Genomic DNA, 17,690 nt, shown 5'->3' on the forward strand with positions numbered 1-17,690 from the left:
TATGGAGAAATAAGTATGATTCTCCAAAATCGTTTGTATCAAGCGTTGGAAGAAATGTTCTCGCTTTCATCTGTCTCATTCTTTCAGCACTGCACACCTGGGGAACACATTGTTCCACCAGCTTTTCTAGTGGAGTGATTCTGCCTAATGAGTTCAAACCCACCCTCCTCCTGGCCTCCCCTCAGTCCTAAATCTATGTATCCACCATTATTCCTGAAAACCAGCCTCGTGACTCCTCAGTGACTTGGCCCTGCTGACCCAGATGGAGTCCACAGCCTTACCTGAATGTTTGCACGGCCCATTCAGTTTCTCTTCAAACCATAATGTTTGGATAATTATTCGAGTGGTAATGTGCTTCAGTGGGAGGTCTTGGGGACTTTCTCTAAACTAGCAGCCTTCAAATCGTCCTATACTCCTAGTATATAGAGAACAGCTGCCAGGGCTCCGTGCCCGGAGGTTCTGATTCGGGATGCAGGATGGGCCCTGGAGTTTGCATGTTTAATAACTACAGGGACTTCTCCAACAGTATTGAGAAACACTGAAAAGTGTTATGCCAGGTGTTTGCGGGAGGAGCAGGGAGAGGATTTCATCGCTGAAATTTGTCAGGTGCCCTCAGGGGCTGTAGCTCCCTCAGAACCCTGATGAGGCCATCCTTTTCTTTGTATCCCTGGCATCAGCATGGCTGCTAGCATATGGCACGAGTGTGAGACATTTTGAATGAGTAAATACATTAATTGAAGCAAAGGAGCAAGTGACACACACAGAAAACGCTATCAAATACAGCTCAGTTCAGGTACTTCGGTGTTACGGGAAGGATTGCACATGTAGAAAATCTTTATTAAGGATAAACAATAAGAAACATGTTAAATGACAAGAGCGGCAAAGGTCAAAAAAGACACAGTGCACATCAGGGGGGCCAAGAGCCTAATACTGCCAGACTGCTGGCTACACATAAAAATCCCTTTCTCTTCTGCTAAAGGGACCTGAAGGTGTATTAACCCCTACAGGTACATAGTTGGCGACGTCAAATGTACTGCTCAGTCTTCTGACCCAGTCCCAGGTCCTGCTTTCCAGAGACTACTGCTTTACACTCCATTAGCTAGTTCTGATTTGGTCCAGATTTTATTTCATTTCATTTATTTTATTTTATTCATGTCTATTTAGTTTTTGAGAGAGAAAGAGGTGACAAGTGGTGGAGGGGCAGAGAGAGAGGGGGGCACAGAATCGGAAGCAGGCTCCAGACTTTGAGCTGTCAGCACAGAGCCTGACGCGGGCTCAAACTCACAGACCATGAGATCATGCCCTGAGCCCAAGTCAGACGCTCAAATGACTGAGCCACCCAGGCACCTCTGGTCCATATTTTAATCATGTGTTTAGTGTAGTGTTATTTCTTGGTTTATCATTTTTAAGCATGATTTATTAACTTCCTGTTAACTAGTTTTTAAGAAGCCCCAGCTCTCGGGCCCCTAAGTGGCTCAGTTGCTTAAGCATCCAACTCTTGATTTCAGCTCAAGTCATGATCCCAGGGGCATGGGATCGACCCCTTATCAGGCTCCTTGCTGAGCATGCAGCCTGCTTAGGAGTCTCTCCCTCTGCCCCTCTCTCTCCCCTGCTCACACTCACTCTTGCTTTGTCTCAAAAACAAATAAACATTAAAAAAAAAAAAAAAGGCATCAGCTCATGTTTTAAAAGAAGAGGACTGTTTTCTTGTGGCACCTGCCCCTAAGCGTCCCCCGTCCTCCTTCCAGTCTCCCAGTTTCGTGACAGTATTGTCACTAGTATTGTTCACCACTGAGCCAGGATGTGGACTGATGCTGTATTTCCTTTCATGTATATATATGTGTATTTGTTAGTTTGCTTGGTTTTCTGTGTCCCCATCACAAATTTTTTCCAAACTCTTTCAGCAAGCCTGTAAAATCCCTCTCAATAGTCTTCTTGACTATGTCAGAAAAATCTGTCATTTCCTTCCCCACTCCCCCTTCCCCCCATCCCTTCTGGACCCTTCCACCCTCCTGCTCCAGTTGGGGCTCTTTGTTCTCTTGGCTTTCTGTCCAGCTGTTGTTCTGGGCCTGCGTTTTATCCCTCTTTGTGTAGCTACTGTGTTTCTTGGATCCCTTGTTCTCTTCTTTCTAGGTTTATTCTCCTGTTTAGACAGAACTCATCCTCCAGTAACATCCTGAGGAAATGGTTTATGGGGGATACATTTTTGAGACTTGGCATTTCTGAAAGTGACTTTGTTCTAACTTCACATTTTGTTCGTGGTTTTGCTGGGTATGATATTGTAGGTGGAACATTATTTGTCTGTACAATTGTGAGGACATTGCTCCACAGTCAGGCTTCTTCTAGAAGTCTGAAGCCATTTGGAATTCTTGCATCTTTGTATATAACTTCATTTTCCCCTGCCCCTGTCTCTTCGCAAGTTTTAAAGTTTTTACGATCTTCTTTTTATCCCTGGGATTCTCACCAGGCCCCAAGAACTTTTTGGCATCTTTTTCTAGCTGCTTTTCACCATCTTATGCCTTCCATTGTGTATACCAGCGCAGATTCTTGCTGAACAAGAAAGTATCTGCATAATTCTCTGACGTTGACATGGTTCGTGTGACAGCTAGCGGGAGTGCTCATCTCCGCTGCAACTCCATTTGCTGCCTGTAGCTCCTCTGTACCCCTGGATAATTCTGGCGGATTCTGACAAGTTGTTCAGTTGGCTGAGTATTCAGTTAGCTAATTGCTCCCATTACATCCATTCAGTGTTGGTCTTAGTTTTAAAGCTGGATTCAGGCGTTGTTTCTGGCTTGTAACATAGTTCTGTAAATGACTTTAAAACTAGCCCCCCAAAACTAACCAAACAAAAGCAGCCCAGCATAAGGTAGCCAGTCACAAGGAAAAAAACTCGTTTGCTGCACGTAGCAAATGAGGTCCCTGACCTGATTGTTCCAGAACTGCATTTTCACATAAAATGAATCCAGTTACCACTTTTTTTTATTGTTCTCTTTTGTTTGCAAATGCTGTTATCATGGACACCAGAGCGGGGAGGGGGCAAAAGATTCATTGAGGATTCCCCTTAATTCTACCCCTTACTTACATTTCAATTAGGGTATCTTAGCCTCTGGTCCCTCAGATTGCAGTTTATGACAGGATTGTTGAACATCCTGCAGGCTCTCAGGGTGGTGCCGAGGCCGGCCTAGGACAGATTCCACGCTACTGACAGCCAGTCGAAGGGGGCCTGCCATCTTTTGCAGTGAATAAATGCTTTTCCTGTGCCTGCTCTGCAGGACCTAGTGCTTAGTGCTGGGACCAGCGGCAGCTACGGGCTCAGCCAACACAGAGAATTGTTACTTTAGTAGGTATCGTTATTGGAATCTATTTATAATGTGCGAAGTTGATATGTTTTCTCAATATTCATACATTCTTCTAACAAATACTTATTGGGTGCCTACCATGTGCTTGGCACTGTGCCAGGTGCTTGGGTTATATCTGTGAACAAAACAGACATTGGTTCTAGCTTTGTGGAGTCTTCATTCCAGCACGAAGCTAGACAGTAAACATGACAGATAAATTACGTGGTGTGTCAGAAAATCCTAAGTGTTAGGGAGGGAAGAAAAATCGGAGGAGGGTAGGGGATCAGGGGCATGGGCCGAAGGTGAAGTGTTGAATAGGACGGTCAGGGTAGTCCTCCCTGGGAAATTGAGATTGGAACCAAGACTTTACGGGGGTAAGGAAGTGAACCAAGACACTGTCTGGGAAGAGAATATGGAGGGCAGAAGGAGGGGCTTGCAGGTCCCAGAGAGTGAGCACGTGCGTGAGGCGGGATGATGGGGGGTAGTCTCAGGAGAGGAGGTCTTGAGAGGTAAGCACCGCCAGGTGTCGTTGCCCTCGGCAAAGATGTGACAAGCTGCTGCAGACGAAGCCCACTGCACAGGTGGGTATGGAAGGCTGGAGTTAGGGACAGAGGTCTGGGCCAAGGATAAGAAGGACACTGGGGAAAGGCGGCACATAACTGGTATGTAAGCCTTGGGCCTGGACGAGGTCACTCGGGAAGTGAGTGTAGGTCGAGAAGAGTGGTCCAAGGATCGGGTGCCAGAGAACTCCCAGATGCCTTCAAAGATGCTGACAGTAACAGTCAGAAAAGTCCAAACTGTGGGCCATTCTGCCGGTGGGGGAACTATTCTAGATTAAAGCAGATCAGCTTCTCTTGGCTTGGAATTTTTCAGAATGAAAAGTTTGGGGTAGGGGAAGAAGTCGAAATTTAAAATCTGCTTTGCCGCCAAATATGAATTAGCCTTGGAAAAAGATAGAAGAAGCAACTCCTAAAGACCTAGATCCACTAGTTTTTCTCTAGCAGCGGCAAGATTTTAATTTCTTTCTGGATTCCAGAGCATCTTTTCAAAGATTTAGGAGAATAAGAGTGGGGACGACAGGAAATACTGATTTTCTGCTCTGTGCCAGACATTGTGCTAAGTTGCCTTCACGTGTAGTGTGAGTGTTATTACCTCTTTCTGAACTTCTTTATCCCAGTTTGTGCTCCTGGCAAGTTCCTTCTCATCCTTCAAACTTCAGACACCCACCTACCCCCACCCCCACAGCCTTCCCCAACTAATACCCTGACTCCTAGTGCACCTGCTGAGTAGCACTTATCTCCTGGTGTAATTACTTATCTGTGTATCTGTCTTGGGTGGATAAACTGAGTGAGGGTAAGAGACCTGTGTCTCTGTCTCCCGTGGCCAGCAGAGTCTCGCCCACTGGAGGCCGTCAGTAAACAGGAGCTGACCAGAGGAATATCTCATTTAATCATCATCCTTCAAGGCAGTATTATCCTCATTTTAATAATTGGTTAGTTGAGACTCAGATTTAAAAAAGAAACACAAATTAAGTGGTAAGGGCAGGTTTTTGCCCTGCGTGTGCCCGGCAGCTTTTCAGACAGAGCTCCAAACTGGCACTGGTGATGTGCGGGACTTGGTTCCCCTAGCAGCGCGTAGATACTGCCGTTGTCGCAGGTCTAGGTTTCTTATTTCCCTGCCCTTCACGAAATTTCTGTGTGACCATCAGCATAGAGGACGGAGTGGGAGGATTGCGTTTCCTATAGGAAGATGTAGTAGGTATGAACTGAGAGATGTGTTGTTGCCTTTTTTTTTTCTTTATTTGAGACATGTTGCTTCAGAATTCAGCTTTAAGATCTTAAACCTAGGATTTAAAAAGTGTTAGTTGAGAGAATAGATCGATAGAGAAAGTAGATTAGTGGTTGCCTAAGGCTGGGGACCTAGGGATGGCTGCTGATGGGTATGAGGGTTTTTTTAAGGGCATGACAGAATGTTCTAAAATTAGGTTGTGGTAATGGCTGCATAACTGAATATACGAAGCACCACCGACTTACCTACCTTAAATGGGTGAATTCTTTAGTATGTGAATTGTATCTCAGTAAAGAGGTTTTTAAAAGTATTAGCTGAGAATCAGAAATGATTGGTCATCAGATTTTCCAGCACTCTTTCAAAATACAAATAAACTTAGTAGCTGATACATTTGGGTTATTGTCTCCATCGTCCTCACTCTTAGAGAAACCTCTTCCCCAGTACAGCTGGGCAGTTTGAGCATTCTGTTTTGTTGTGTCTGCTGGTTTTCATCTCAGCTGTAGCATTTGGATGAGAACGGCAGTGTTTCCTAGCTCCCAGCCTCCTTCCCTCGCCTGGGTAGTGAGAATGAGGAACACGCTCACGTTGCTGAATTACCAGGTGAGCCTCACAGTGACAGGAAGGGCAGCTTGAAGCCCCTGCCCCGGAGAGGGTCACAGACCCTCACAGGCTGGCTGCTCTGCTGCCTCAGGAGCAAGGGGCTGCAGGTCAGGGCCTCCGTCTTGTTTTAATTCCCCCATGGCATCTCTGCCTGGCGGGGCTGGCCGGGTCTCAGCAGACCGTCCTCTCTCAGCCAGCAGTTGCTCAAGCACCTTTTTCAAACGTTTGGCCGCAACCCATTGTGGATCGTGGTCATAAAGCACGTGCTCTGAGGGGACGTCCCCCCAGGGTGCAAGCATCTGAATTTGTTGAGGGTTCATCCATCACTCATCAGTAGGGTTGGGTCATAGTTACCTTGTAGAACAAACCTCATTTCTGAATGAAAAAGCTGCTTTAGCAACCCCTGGCTGGCAGAAAGGAAAGAGCCTTGTCGCTTTCTCTTCTTGCCATAGAGATGGAGGGTGGGAATTCTTTTTGGTGGTTAGTGATGCAAAGGGTAAAAACCTTCCATCTATTAAAGAGAAACTATGTTGTGGTTGTACAGATGGCCCAACTGTGGTTAGTATCTATGAAAGCCATTTCCTGCGTGCAGTAAAAAGAAAGTTTTCTGCTTTCTCTACCAGACTCCATGGGAACACATACTTCTCTTTGTTCAAAACTACTACATCGCCTTAGCAAAGTGACATCCTGGGCTCAGGCAGAAACAGTCCCCTTCTTTTGATCACCCCGTGCAGGTAACTGCTTCCCAGGGGCACCTAAGTGCTGGATTGGAAGGCTGCCATGACAGGGGAAGCTGCTGAAGCTGATGGTGGTACGCCCCGGCTTTTTGAGGACAGATGAGAGCAGCTCCCGAGAATTGGGAAGGTTGGAGTCTAAGCTTCGTCGAGTTGCCCATTGAGGTTAGCCGAATCACAGCTTCTAGGAGGCGGGACAAGATGCCCTGGCTGCAGAGCGAGTGAGCAATGTTCTAGATGCCACCTTGAGAGAGATCTGGAGTCAGGGCCCCAAGCAAGAGTGCCAGGTGCTGAGAAATGGCCTTTCTTGCCACTTCAGCCTCGTCTGGTGAAAGGACCATAGAGCACACAGCCCTCCAGACAGAACTTGGAGGAGTCGGGAGTCCCAGCTGTGTCCAACTTCCATATCCTCTCATTTGGAATGTGGCATGCTTATATAGGAGCAGTGAGAAGTTTAGGACGAAGGGGAATAATTTTGCAGGATGTATGGCAGCCAACTCGTGTGGAGTTTCATTCACAACCATGTGGTTCATGTGCCTCTCCATGGCTAGAAAGGAGCATGGTCCTGACTCATTTTCCACGAAATCTCCATGATGTAAAACTAAAGGAATATTTCTAGTCTGACTGAGGACACCCCCACATCCTGAAACTTTGACCTGATCTCAATTTGGGATGAATCCAGGAACTTAATTTTATGTTGACATCCTCAGACATTTTCTAAAGGGGTTAGAGATCTGCCTGGGAGAAACAGAAAGCTAAAAGTCAAAGAAAAAGCAGAATGTTGGGGTTTGGGAAAGCATGCCAAGTCCCTCATCAGCAATTAGCCAGACGAGCCACCGTTGAGGCACATTTCTCTTCTGTGCCCTGTGCTTTGCTTTTCACATTGGCTGGTTTGAGAGACGTGCTGTTTGCTCAACCGTGTTTCCTGATGAGAGTGATCCGGGTGAATGTAGCTCCTGCCCTCAGACCAGACGGGCATCCGCACACCCACACGGGCTCAGCACTGTCACAGGAGAAAGCCATCAGGACTCTCCTCTACAGAGGGCAGTGACTTTGGCTACCAGGTCCTGACAGCTTCATCTCTTCTTTGCCTCTCTGTCTGCACTTGACCGGGAGCTGATATGAAACCACTATCTGGAAAACAAGCCGTGTGTGCCCTCCTCAGTCGAACTCCCAGGCTTCCGCATAAAGAAAAATATCATTATGGGCTTCGTCAGAAGCTGTATTTAATAATTACTTTAAAATTCTGTCTCAGAAATGTAAATGGTCTATTTATGTTGGCCAGTGAATTATTCTTCCCACCTGTGCCTGATCATACAGATTCAAGCAACAGCAGCTTGCACCTCAGGGAGAAAGCATCCCCTCCCCGGGCATGGTCCTTATTCCAGTAAAGTAAAGGTTTCCGCTTTGGAGAACCAGGCCTTCTTCACTCTCCAGCTACTATAAAATGGTGGAGGCCCTTCCCTGCTTTGCCATGATCCCCCAGCATGGGAATAGTGAGAGGAAGGAAATTGCTGGAGCAGCAGCAGGAAGGGATGTGGCATTATCTCTTTCCCAGGGAGTGGGGTAAAACCACAGGGGAGTGGAGCAGAGCAGAAGGGAAATTCAGGAGGATCATTTCCTAGAGGTCTGGTGGGCAGGCCAGAGGGTTTTTCTTTGTCACTAAGACTTCTGTCACTTAACCCTTAGGCATAGCAGGCGCCAGGCCCTTGAGAAGAGTAACCAGATATGTAAGTGAATGCCTGCATGTTGGCCAGAGAACTCTGTATTCACCATTGGCCTGTGCAGTCTAGGACTCTTTTGACCATCCTGTAACCCTTGGCCTTTTCTCTAGTTACTGCTCTTTGACTTTTAAGAGACTTTCTTACAGCCAGAGCTCTATGATCCCTTTAAGAGTCCCTGAATATTTGTCCTTCACATAAGATCCTTCACTGTTTTTTTCACTTCAGTCTGTTCACAGACATTTCCAGGGCATTACAGAGTGAGGCACCAGAAATAAGAAGCAGTCAGAACTTGCTGAGCGTCCTGAGAGTAGTATCCTGTGCATCACACACATTAATTACAAATTGGTTACAGAGAGGAGAGTACACCTTTACAAACGGGAGCTCTGGCGGGCACCACCTACCCCAAGGGACCACACAGATCATCATGAGTCCTGGGCTGACCTCACACTCCGCCTGACTCTGGGTGGTGGTGCAGTAAGCTGATTCTGACCTCACCTGTGTACCCACCTGGCATAAGAAACGGACAAACCCTAAACGAGCAGTATTCTATTCTGGACTCAAAAAAATTGGCAATGGCATTAAGGACCAAAAATCAAACAAACCAAAGAAGAGGCAGGACACTGTACTAGATTAAAAAGTAAAGGAGACTAAGGAAACATCAGATGCTTCCTGCCTGGAAGGAGGGAATGGGGAACGACTGTCATGGCCATCTGGGGAGGCAGTGAGGGAATTGTGAATATGGACTTTACACCATTCGATCAGCTTTAAAGTTCTTGGGTGCGGTATAAAGTGTTGTGTTGATGTATGAGGATGCCCTTAGGCACCACATGCCCAAGTACTTAGAAGTGAAGGGGCATGATGTCTGCATCTTACTTAAAAGTGGTTTCACGCCTCCAAAAAAGACCATTTAAATGGAGAGAAAGGGGGAAAGTGGGAGGGAGGAAGGGGGAGAGAGAAAGCAAATGTGGCAAAATGCTAATAATGAGTGAATCTAGGCTATTCAGATTAATGCTTGTTCTCTGCTTTCAACGTTTCTGTCAGTGCGACATTTTTAAACTAGAAAGTTGGACATTTCTCACCAGACCGCACTGGGGTTCTTGTGCTGAGTGCTGCTGTACCCCGTCCCTCAGAAGCGGCAGTGGAACAAATGCTCGTGTTAAAGCTCACACTTGCCCCACTCGCAATGCAAGACTTTTTGCATCTCCATGCAGATCTCTCCCTGCGTTACACACACGAGCCAAGCATCGCAGATGCCTTCGTGTACCAAGGAAGGGTGGGGGAAGAGGGCCTGGTCCTCCCTGACACTTGTCTCACTTTGACCTTCTTTGAAAGGTCTGAACCAGGCAGATTAATAAAAACAAACAACAATTAAAAAATAAATAAATAAGTAAATAAATAAGTAAATAAAACAAAACAATGGCCCTTTGTGGCAAGACACCCAAGCCCACTAAGCAGGCTGGTTTCAGCAGAACAATAGACTCCTAGAGGACAGTTCTTCAGAGAGAAAAGGGACAGTAAGTTTCTCTTGGGGTGTGTTGCTAATAAATACACTGCCCGGCAGATCAATTAGCTTGTCCCAGGAAAAAAGTCCTTTTCATTGTCACTGCAGAGCCCCTAAGGCCAGTTACTTGTCCCAAGATGAACGCCCTGGATTACAGCAGGGACCAGGAGACTGTGCAGTGAGAGGGCCTGTACTGCTCTGGGGAGAACAGTTCATGGCTCACTGTGAATGGATGATGCATCCACTCCCGGAAGAGCCGTCCATTTCAGTAGATCCGACCGAGTCTGCTGGCGTGATCGGGTTTCCGGCATCAGCGGAGACCTCGGTGCTTCACTGACAGGGAAGGAAGAGTTGGAAAGCGCTTTCTGTAAAACACTGTTTCGGAAGAGATTAGAATTCAGAACTTTTGGGGCACCTGGGTGGCTTCGTGAGTTAAGCGTCTGACTCTTGGTTTCAACTCAGGTCGTGATCTCACAGTTCCTGGGATCAAGCCCCACATCAGGCTCTGTGCTGACACTGCAGGGCCTACTTGGAATTCTCTCTTTGCCCCTCCCCCTGCCTTTCTCTCTCAAATAAATAAACCTTAAAAAAATTTAAAAACAAAAAAGAATTCAGAACTTTTGCCACCAGAATAATCAACTGTGTTTCGGAGACATGTTTTAAAGATCTAGTACAGATGAAATCAAATCAGACTTAAGTGTACTTCATTCTTGGATTGGGATCGAAGCAGTAGAACCAAGTCACAAATCACTTGCTATTTGTATAAAAGCTAAAGCTGCTGCTCTTTGTCAGCCTTTATTTCACCTTTTGCCGATAGATGCCACTTTTGGGGGCGGGTAGCTGGCACAGTATCAACGTTAGTAACAGGTTCCAGAGCACTGACAGTTTTTCAAGCCACAAAATGGTTAAGATCATTTGATACTTCTTGTCTGACTTCTGATTTTCTACTTTCCTGAGCCCAGTGGCCTATAGAATACTGCCGGTACATTGTTGGGAAGTGAATGGGATTTGAACTCTCTCCCTAAAGTACCGCTGGCTTCCAGGCTGTTTCCTTGAGTGGTCTGGTCTTGGGCTTTGGGGAAATTACTTAGAGATTTGCACAGATGAGGAGTGAGACTGGCCCAGGGATCGGGGCTTTACTTTTCATTCTTGCAGATTTTAGCTAAATCCAAAGAAGATCTAAAAGAGGACGGCGGTTCCAAGCAGACCGCTCTCAACGAAGAATTATCATCATAAACTTTCTTCCCATTTCTCAGGGAGTACCGTGACAGTTCCGGACCCTTGTATGGCTCTGGAAAATAATCCCATGTGTGAGCTACAAAAAAATCCACTCCTGCCTTGTAAACAGATGACAAATCCTAAGGAAACTGGGTATCTGTGCCAAAGAATCTTTGTTCCAAATAATTTGCATTTTAGTGGTTATGCAAGTTATGAGACGGAAGGCATAGACTAGAGCCGGGCTCCATGTGTTAGAGTTCTAAGTAAAGGTCAGTAGTGCTTCCTTGTACATGTGTTGACCCTATTCTTACCAGTCTACTTTTGGAGCTACCTTTTCTGACATCTTGGTTCCAGTGCAGTGTTGACTCCTTTTGTCACGAGAAAAAAATTCATTTGGATAAGCCCATCAAATCACAGGGATTTAGTTCATTAAACACGTAGTGATCACCCACGTAGTGTGGGTGAGTCAGGAATGAGTAGGACATGGGCCCTGTGTACAGTGAGCTCCAAGACAACAGGGGAAATAAGAACACCCCCCCCCCAAATTAGCAGTGATAGAAGTCGGAGTATGGAAGGGATCCCCAAAGGCTGTCTGTCCCCAACTCCAGCATCAACCAGGTAGAAAAGACAGGTGGGGAGGTGGGGGGGTGAGACAGGCCGGAGGTCAGAAGCACAGAGTACTGGTCCCACGTCTCCCCTTGGGAACTTGGGCAGGTTTCTTAATCTTCTTGGATTTCATAGTTAACTCATCTCTAAAATAAGGAAGTTGGATTAAACAGCCTCTCATATGGTCCCTCTTTTGTGCTCTGAAAGTAAGTATGTGGTTATAATTTGCCTGTATGATGGTCTCTTCTATTACATTGTCTCCTTGAAGCCAAAGATTATGCCTTATGTATTTGTGTGTCCCTAGGTCCAAGCACAATGTCTGGTATACAGTCATTTCTCAGTAATCTCTGATGGAGGAGTACAATGAATGACTGACTCTAAATTCATTCCCAAACCTAAAATTCTGTTCTGTGGGCCGGCTGAGTTCCTGAGGCCAATTTTAAAGATCTTGGGGAAAGATGTGCCCACTTTTCCTTCACAGTCAGTTGCAGTGTCCTGCCATCCTCTCTGTTTCCCCTTGTTATCTTCATGGTTCTTTCCCAGCACCTCTTGGAAATAAACAGCAGGATCCAGAGCATCATGAGGGCAGCTGGATAGAGCAGTGCTTTTGCTACAAAATGAATGGAATCAGTGGATTCGTTCGGGTGAATCTGAGTCCATGCTTCTGAGGCTGGAGCCAAGAAAACAAGTTACTAATGTCTTTCTGACATACTCGACAGGATAGAGCTTATTTGGTTGCAGTGAATTTTGTTAAACTTCCATTTCTGTGACTCAAGAGAAGCAGAAGAAGTTCTAGCAGATTATCATCATAAACTTTGAATTGAGAAAGGAAAAAGATGACTGTCATTTTGCCTTTTTTTACCCCTATTACTTTTTTGGAGGTTCTGAATCTGTGTGTGCGAGGTCTTTGTGGGTGTCTGGTGTTGGCATAGGTCGTTGGGCTGGGTGCCGTGGAAAGGGAACAGAAGAGAATTGCTTATTGAGAGGTAATGAACTCGAATACACGAGAGAAAAAAGCTTGGTAGGAGCTGCTTTCACCAGCAAGCCCGCTGCACTCAGCCAGGTGCTCTTTCGGAGCAGAAGCCTGCTGCTTTAGAGGAGAGGGGAGCCGAGGCCATGCGCTTGGACAGGATTAGTCTTCACATCGAACTTACGGTAGTTAGGTCAGTAGAGGACAGTGGCGTTCAGGAGGAGGGGGTTGAAAGGCCATTGTTACATTGGAAACATCTTGGTAGCCACATACCGGACATGTCTGAGAATGAGCAAGTGAATGGTGCGTTTCTTTGGACTTGGCCTTGCAACAGGTGGATGAGGAGTCTCTTGAATGAAATACCGTGGTCTTCGGTGACACAGCTCACCACAGTTTAGAATCAAGATCCGAAAATCCATGGCTGGGGAAACAGGTGGTCTGTCAAAGGCGACCCTCTGGTAGTACCTTGCCCTTATGACTTAGGATCCAGTACAAAGAGAAATCGGTGGCTCTGTTGATCTGGTGCCTGAAACTGCACTGGTTCCTGCTGACAGCAGAGGGGTCTCTGAGGGAATTCTGACCTCCCCCTTCCCACAGCTGCCAGAGGTGTGTGGGAGGGCAGTGCTGATAGACGCCTCCTGGCCAGCCGCCCCTCTCGGAACCACTGCGGTACTCTCTGCGGCGCTCTTTCCTGGCCAAGAGAGCCAGCCGCCCTTGACCAGAAGCTGAGGCTTTCTTGCCTGCCTCTGCCCTCCTGAAAGCCGGGTTGATGAACCTTAACAGCAGAGCTAGGGCCGAGGTCATGGTACACGTGCCCTCCTGAAAGCTGTGATGGAGCGATGCCAGGCCTGTGCCACTGCAGCCCCGTGTCGAGTGGTGGGGCGTATGAGTGCTCCAAAGCCTGCAGGGACCCCACGCCCCAGATTCCAGAAGAGAAAGGGCTCTCAGTCGTGATGAGCCTCGCATGTTTTGGCTGCTGCCATAAATGTGTCCTTCACTTTGATGTAGCCTCAAATACAAGACAGGTAATTTTGCTTTCGAGACTTATCAGATTAGGAAGTCACAAACCACATTCATGATCCAGTGAAGACAGACCTGGAAGCTTTCCCTTAAAGCATATTAGCACAGGTGACATTTGGCTGGTGTTTAGTGGTGAGCAAGGCAAAGGGGGATTATGGCTTTTTTCTTTTCTGGAACTCTCTTCACTGTTAATGCTGCAAAAGATCATTTTCTCAGACTTCTCAAAGTGATTGTCAGAAAGATGGTATAATTTGGGACTTCCATCAGAACTGCAGCTGAGGGTGGGAGATGCTGTACAGAGCTTATGATGCCGCTCGGGTGGAGGGACCAGGTTGTCATGAGCTGAATGATGAATGAAGGCAAGTAGAAATCACTCCCCTCGGGGCGCCTGGGTGGCTAAGTCAGTTAAGCGGCCGCCTTCGGCTCAGGTCATGATCTCGCGGTCCGTGAGTTCGAGCCCCACGTCGGGCTCTGTGCTGCCGGCTCAGAGCCTGGAGCCTGTTTCAGAGTCTGTGTCTCCCTCTCTCTGACCCTCCCCCGTTCATGCTCTGTCTCTCTCTGTCTCAAAAATAAATAAACATTAAAAAAAAAAATTAAAAAAAAAAAAAAAGAAATCGCTTCCCTCAGAATCCCCAATTTAAAAGTATTCTGAACATCCTTTATTCTGTAAAGAGCTGATTCCCTCCCTCTAATTGTTTCTGTGATCCGGGTGACATTGATTGAGTGCCTGCTGTTTGTAACACCCAATCCATGTGCCATAGAGAGATTTGGGGACCCGGAGCTTAAGTACCCTCAGAGAGACGGAGCACGCACGAGGAAAGCAGTGTTGCGCCTAAGCAGTTAGGTTCCCCTCAAAGCAGGACCTTGGATAAGTCCATTAGTGTAGGTCCTTCTTTGGGAAGCCGTCTTCGGGCAGCAGGAGTGAGGAGGTAGAGGGAGGGGATGGGGCAGGAGGGAAAGCCAGTATGAGAGTGTGTTTCCAGGGCTGCAAGGGCTCCTTGCCACCAGGACTTCTAGGAGCATTCAGATGACCTCCTGGAATTGCCTGTGTGAGGACAGGAGTCTGTGCCTTGTAGCCGTAGCCATCTGGGGCCATCAGGGTGGCCCCAATGGTATGACTTCCACCACGCGGCCAGGCAATGCTTCCAACATGTAGGCAGGATCAGACGAGGCCCTGCAGCCAGAAAAGGAAAGCCTCGAGGTGCATGCTTTCGGTAGACGTTGTCAGCAGTGATTCTGAGCCTGCTCAGAAGTGCCCAGTGTGGCGGCAGCTAGAATCAAAGTTCTCAAGCATCTGCTACGGGAAGGATCGGTGCTCGCATGGGTGCCCTAGACACGCCACCAGGAGGCATCTCATCCAGAGATTGGCAAAGGGTCAGAGAAGGCTTCCTGGAGGAGTCGCCCCTAAGCTGAGACAAGACCAGATAAATGGGAGATGAACTCTAGGTTCAGGACTGTATGGTTGGACCTTAGCTTACAAGGGTAGATGTGGTGAGGGAAGATGAGGAAGAACTTTGCAAGTTAGGAAGAAATGTATTCTTTATTTTAAGAGCAATGAGGGGTCAGGGAAGGGACATTTAAGCAGAAAGACATGATAAGCCTTGTGTTTCAGAGAATTCCCCCTAATGATGGCACGTGGACTAGAGGCCAGGGTGGAACAGGTGAGTGGGCTGGGACAAAACAGGTCAGGGAGACCAGAGAAGAGACTGCAGAGTGCTCCAGAAGAGATGATAAAATAGTAAGAACCAGGGCGGTGGCAGTGAGGCCAGGGAGGAGGGGAAAGATGGGGGACGTACTCAGTTTCTGTACCCTCACTCATGCTCTGTTCCTGGTAAAAATACAGCCTGGGTGCGTGCGTGTGCACGCGTGCTTTGATGAGAGATTGTTGTAGGAAGTGACTTATGTGGAAAAGAATTTTTAGAAGATGTGAAGTGAAAATCACAGAGAGCTGTTTGGAAAATTTTTAAGCAAACTGGAAAGTAAAATAGCTGTCAAAAAATATCTCAAGTAGATTCTCAGCTTAGACGTGAGACCGCACAGGGCACCGCACTGGGAGTCAGAAAGACCTTGCTTTGTCCTGGTTCTGCATGTTCTATTGGCTTGACCTTTGTTGTGTCATGTAGCCTCTCTGAACTTTGTTTATGTGTCCAATTCAAAATGAGGACGAAGATGCCTGTCCAGCCTGTCCTGCGTCCATCTTAAGCTAACATCGTGTGGTGGGATGTGACCACAACAGGGGAGCTAACATCCTCCTGACCAGCATGAATAGGATGAGGGTGTGGAGGGTCATGGTTTGGCCCCCGGAGTCTTGTGTTCGGTGTGGACACCAGCCTGTCTGCTCGCTCTGAGGCAGGAACGGGCCATCCTTCACTGGCCCTGTGCTGCAGGGAGGTGGGTTTCAGAAGGGTTAACATGACACCAGATCCTCTCGAGTGTTCCTCCCCCAATTCGGAGATGCAGTGGTCCTCTTTCACGGGCCATAGTAAGAGTACAATGAGAAAATGGCAAGGGAAGCATTTGGAGAATTAGCATTCTAGGCAAGTGAAAGGTATGACTGCTGGTGTTATCAGTAGGACTTATGATGTTAGCTCATACAAGTTGTACATGTTTGACTCTCCTACATATCCCAGTAAAGCAGAAAGTAACTTTCAGTTTCCTGTGTGGTCGTATACAACGTGTTTTGACCAAAGGCCATGTTCCTTCCATACTTCTTTGCCCTGATACCCCCTTCTTACTAACTAGCTGCATTCTGTTTTCCTTATTTTATCTTCTACATTTAATAGTGACTGGAGACATGTGACCTGCCAAGACTTGAACTTGGGCGTATGGGGTTTCTCCCACAGTCCATGATCGTGTCACCAGCAAATAGAACACAGGCTGTATACTCCCTCCTTTCAGGGTGAGGAATGTTCTCCACCTCCTGGGAAAATCCAGGGTCCTGACTCACAGGAGTCGAAAGGAAACTGACCTTAGAGTCTTGTTAAGATACTGTGACTTCTGCTCATCAGTGTTGGGATCTGTTTCTCTTTCTCTTGAAGGAGTTCCCTGGGGCTTTAGGGCACAAATGATGACACTGACTCAGGGTGGCTGACATTTGTTACACCTTTACTCTGTGCCCAGTGCTATGTTAAAGCACTTTACCTCCAAGATACACTACAGCCCTGTGAATAACTAACTATTCACCTGGTAGGTTATAGGAAACCAGGGCAGATGCGGTTAAGTAGGCTCAGGTCACACCGAGCCAGAATATCTACAGAGGCATGTGACTCTAGAGCCGTGTCTGAATATGCGGCGCGTCTCCCTCTCTGCAAGTAGAGACCTGTCCTACAGAGCAAACAGAGGTCTTTAGGATTTCCTAGTCCTAGGTCCTTAGAGCCATCAGAGATGTTCAGCAGGAAAAGTGCATTCGAATTCTGGTCTACTTAAAGTGTTCTCTACACCAGACAGGAAGTACTCTAAATACAAAAAAAAGGTTTCCATTAAGATAAAAAGCTCAAATCTAGGGAGCCCTGCAACAATCAGAAAAACCATGAGTCAAGAGATGATTGTTCTTACATGTTTACACATTTCGTTTTTTCGCTTTCCCTAGGTTAAAAAGATCAAGTGGCATGACCAGCCTTTTGGGGAAAATTGGAGCTAAGAAGCAGAAGATGAGCACCCTAGAGAAGTCCAAGTTGGACTGGGAGAGCTTCAAGGAGGAGGAGGGCATTGGTGAAGAACTAGCCATCCATAATCGAGGGAAGGAAGGGTAAGGAGTAGTAGATTCCGTTCCTCTGAAAATCCTGAACACTCGGAAATAATTCATTATAGCCAGGCTGCCTAGTGTAAGCAGGCAGGCACTTTTCGTAGTGAAACAAAAAATGTGAGCACTTTGGCTTGTCGGTGAGGCTCTGTTCTAATGCGGAGCAGACCCTCTGGGTGAGCAGCACACTGAGGGGCAGCGGGGGAGGGGACACGAGAGCAGCCCTCCTCTGGGGGCCAGTCACACCGGCCCAGCTGCCCAGCCAAGCTCCCTGAATGACTGCTCCCGTGAATTCTAAGTCCCCTGGTTTGGTCACATGGTCAGATCTGGCTGGCCGTGTCAGCCTTGGCCTGATCGGAATGGTTTGGCCTTCTGAGAAGCCAGACTAGCCCAGTGCTTCAGGAGCTGAGGCAACAGAGAGTCCGGATGTCGTTGCCTTATCGCGGGAT

At 47.2% G+C, this 17,690-nt stretch overlaps 1 protein-coding gene across 3 annotated transcripts in view; it reads left to right on the forward strand.

Annotated features, from left to right (window-relative positions):
- The window catches only part of CFDP1 (craniofacial development protein 1), a 119,396-nt gene that overhangs the window by 92,384 nt on the left and 9,322 nt on the right, over positions 1-17,690 (forward strand). For 2 of the 3 annotated variants that reach the window (XM_015081627.3, XM_053210834.1), the window contains exon 6: positions 17,089-17,247. The exons of the other annotated variant lie outside the window; for it this stretch is intronic. In XM_015081627.3, the coding sequence (XP_014937113.2) occupies positions 17,089-17,247 (159 nt within the window). The remainder of the gene's footprint in view (positions 1-17,088; positions 17,248-17,690) is intronic. 3 annotated transcript variants of the gene reach the window in all.

Source organism: Acinonyx jubatus, chromosome E2 (assembly GCF_027475565.1).
Source record: "Acinonyx jubatus isolate Ajub_Pintada_27869175 chromosome E2, VMU_Ajub_asm_v1.0, whole genome shotgun sequence".
In the NCBI taxonomy this organism is placed as follows: domain Eukaryota; kingdom Metazoa; phylum Chordata; class Mammalia; order Carnivora; family Felidae; genus Acinonyx; species Acinonyx jubatus.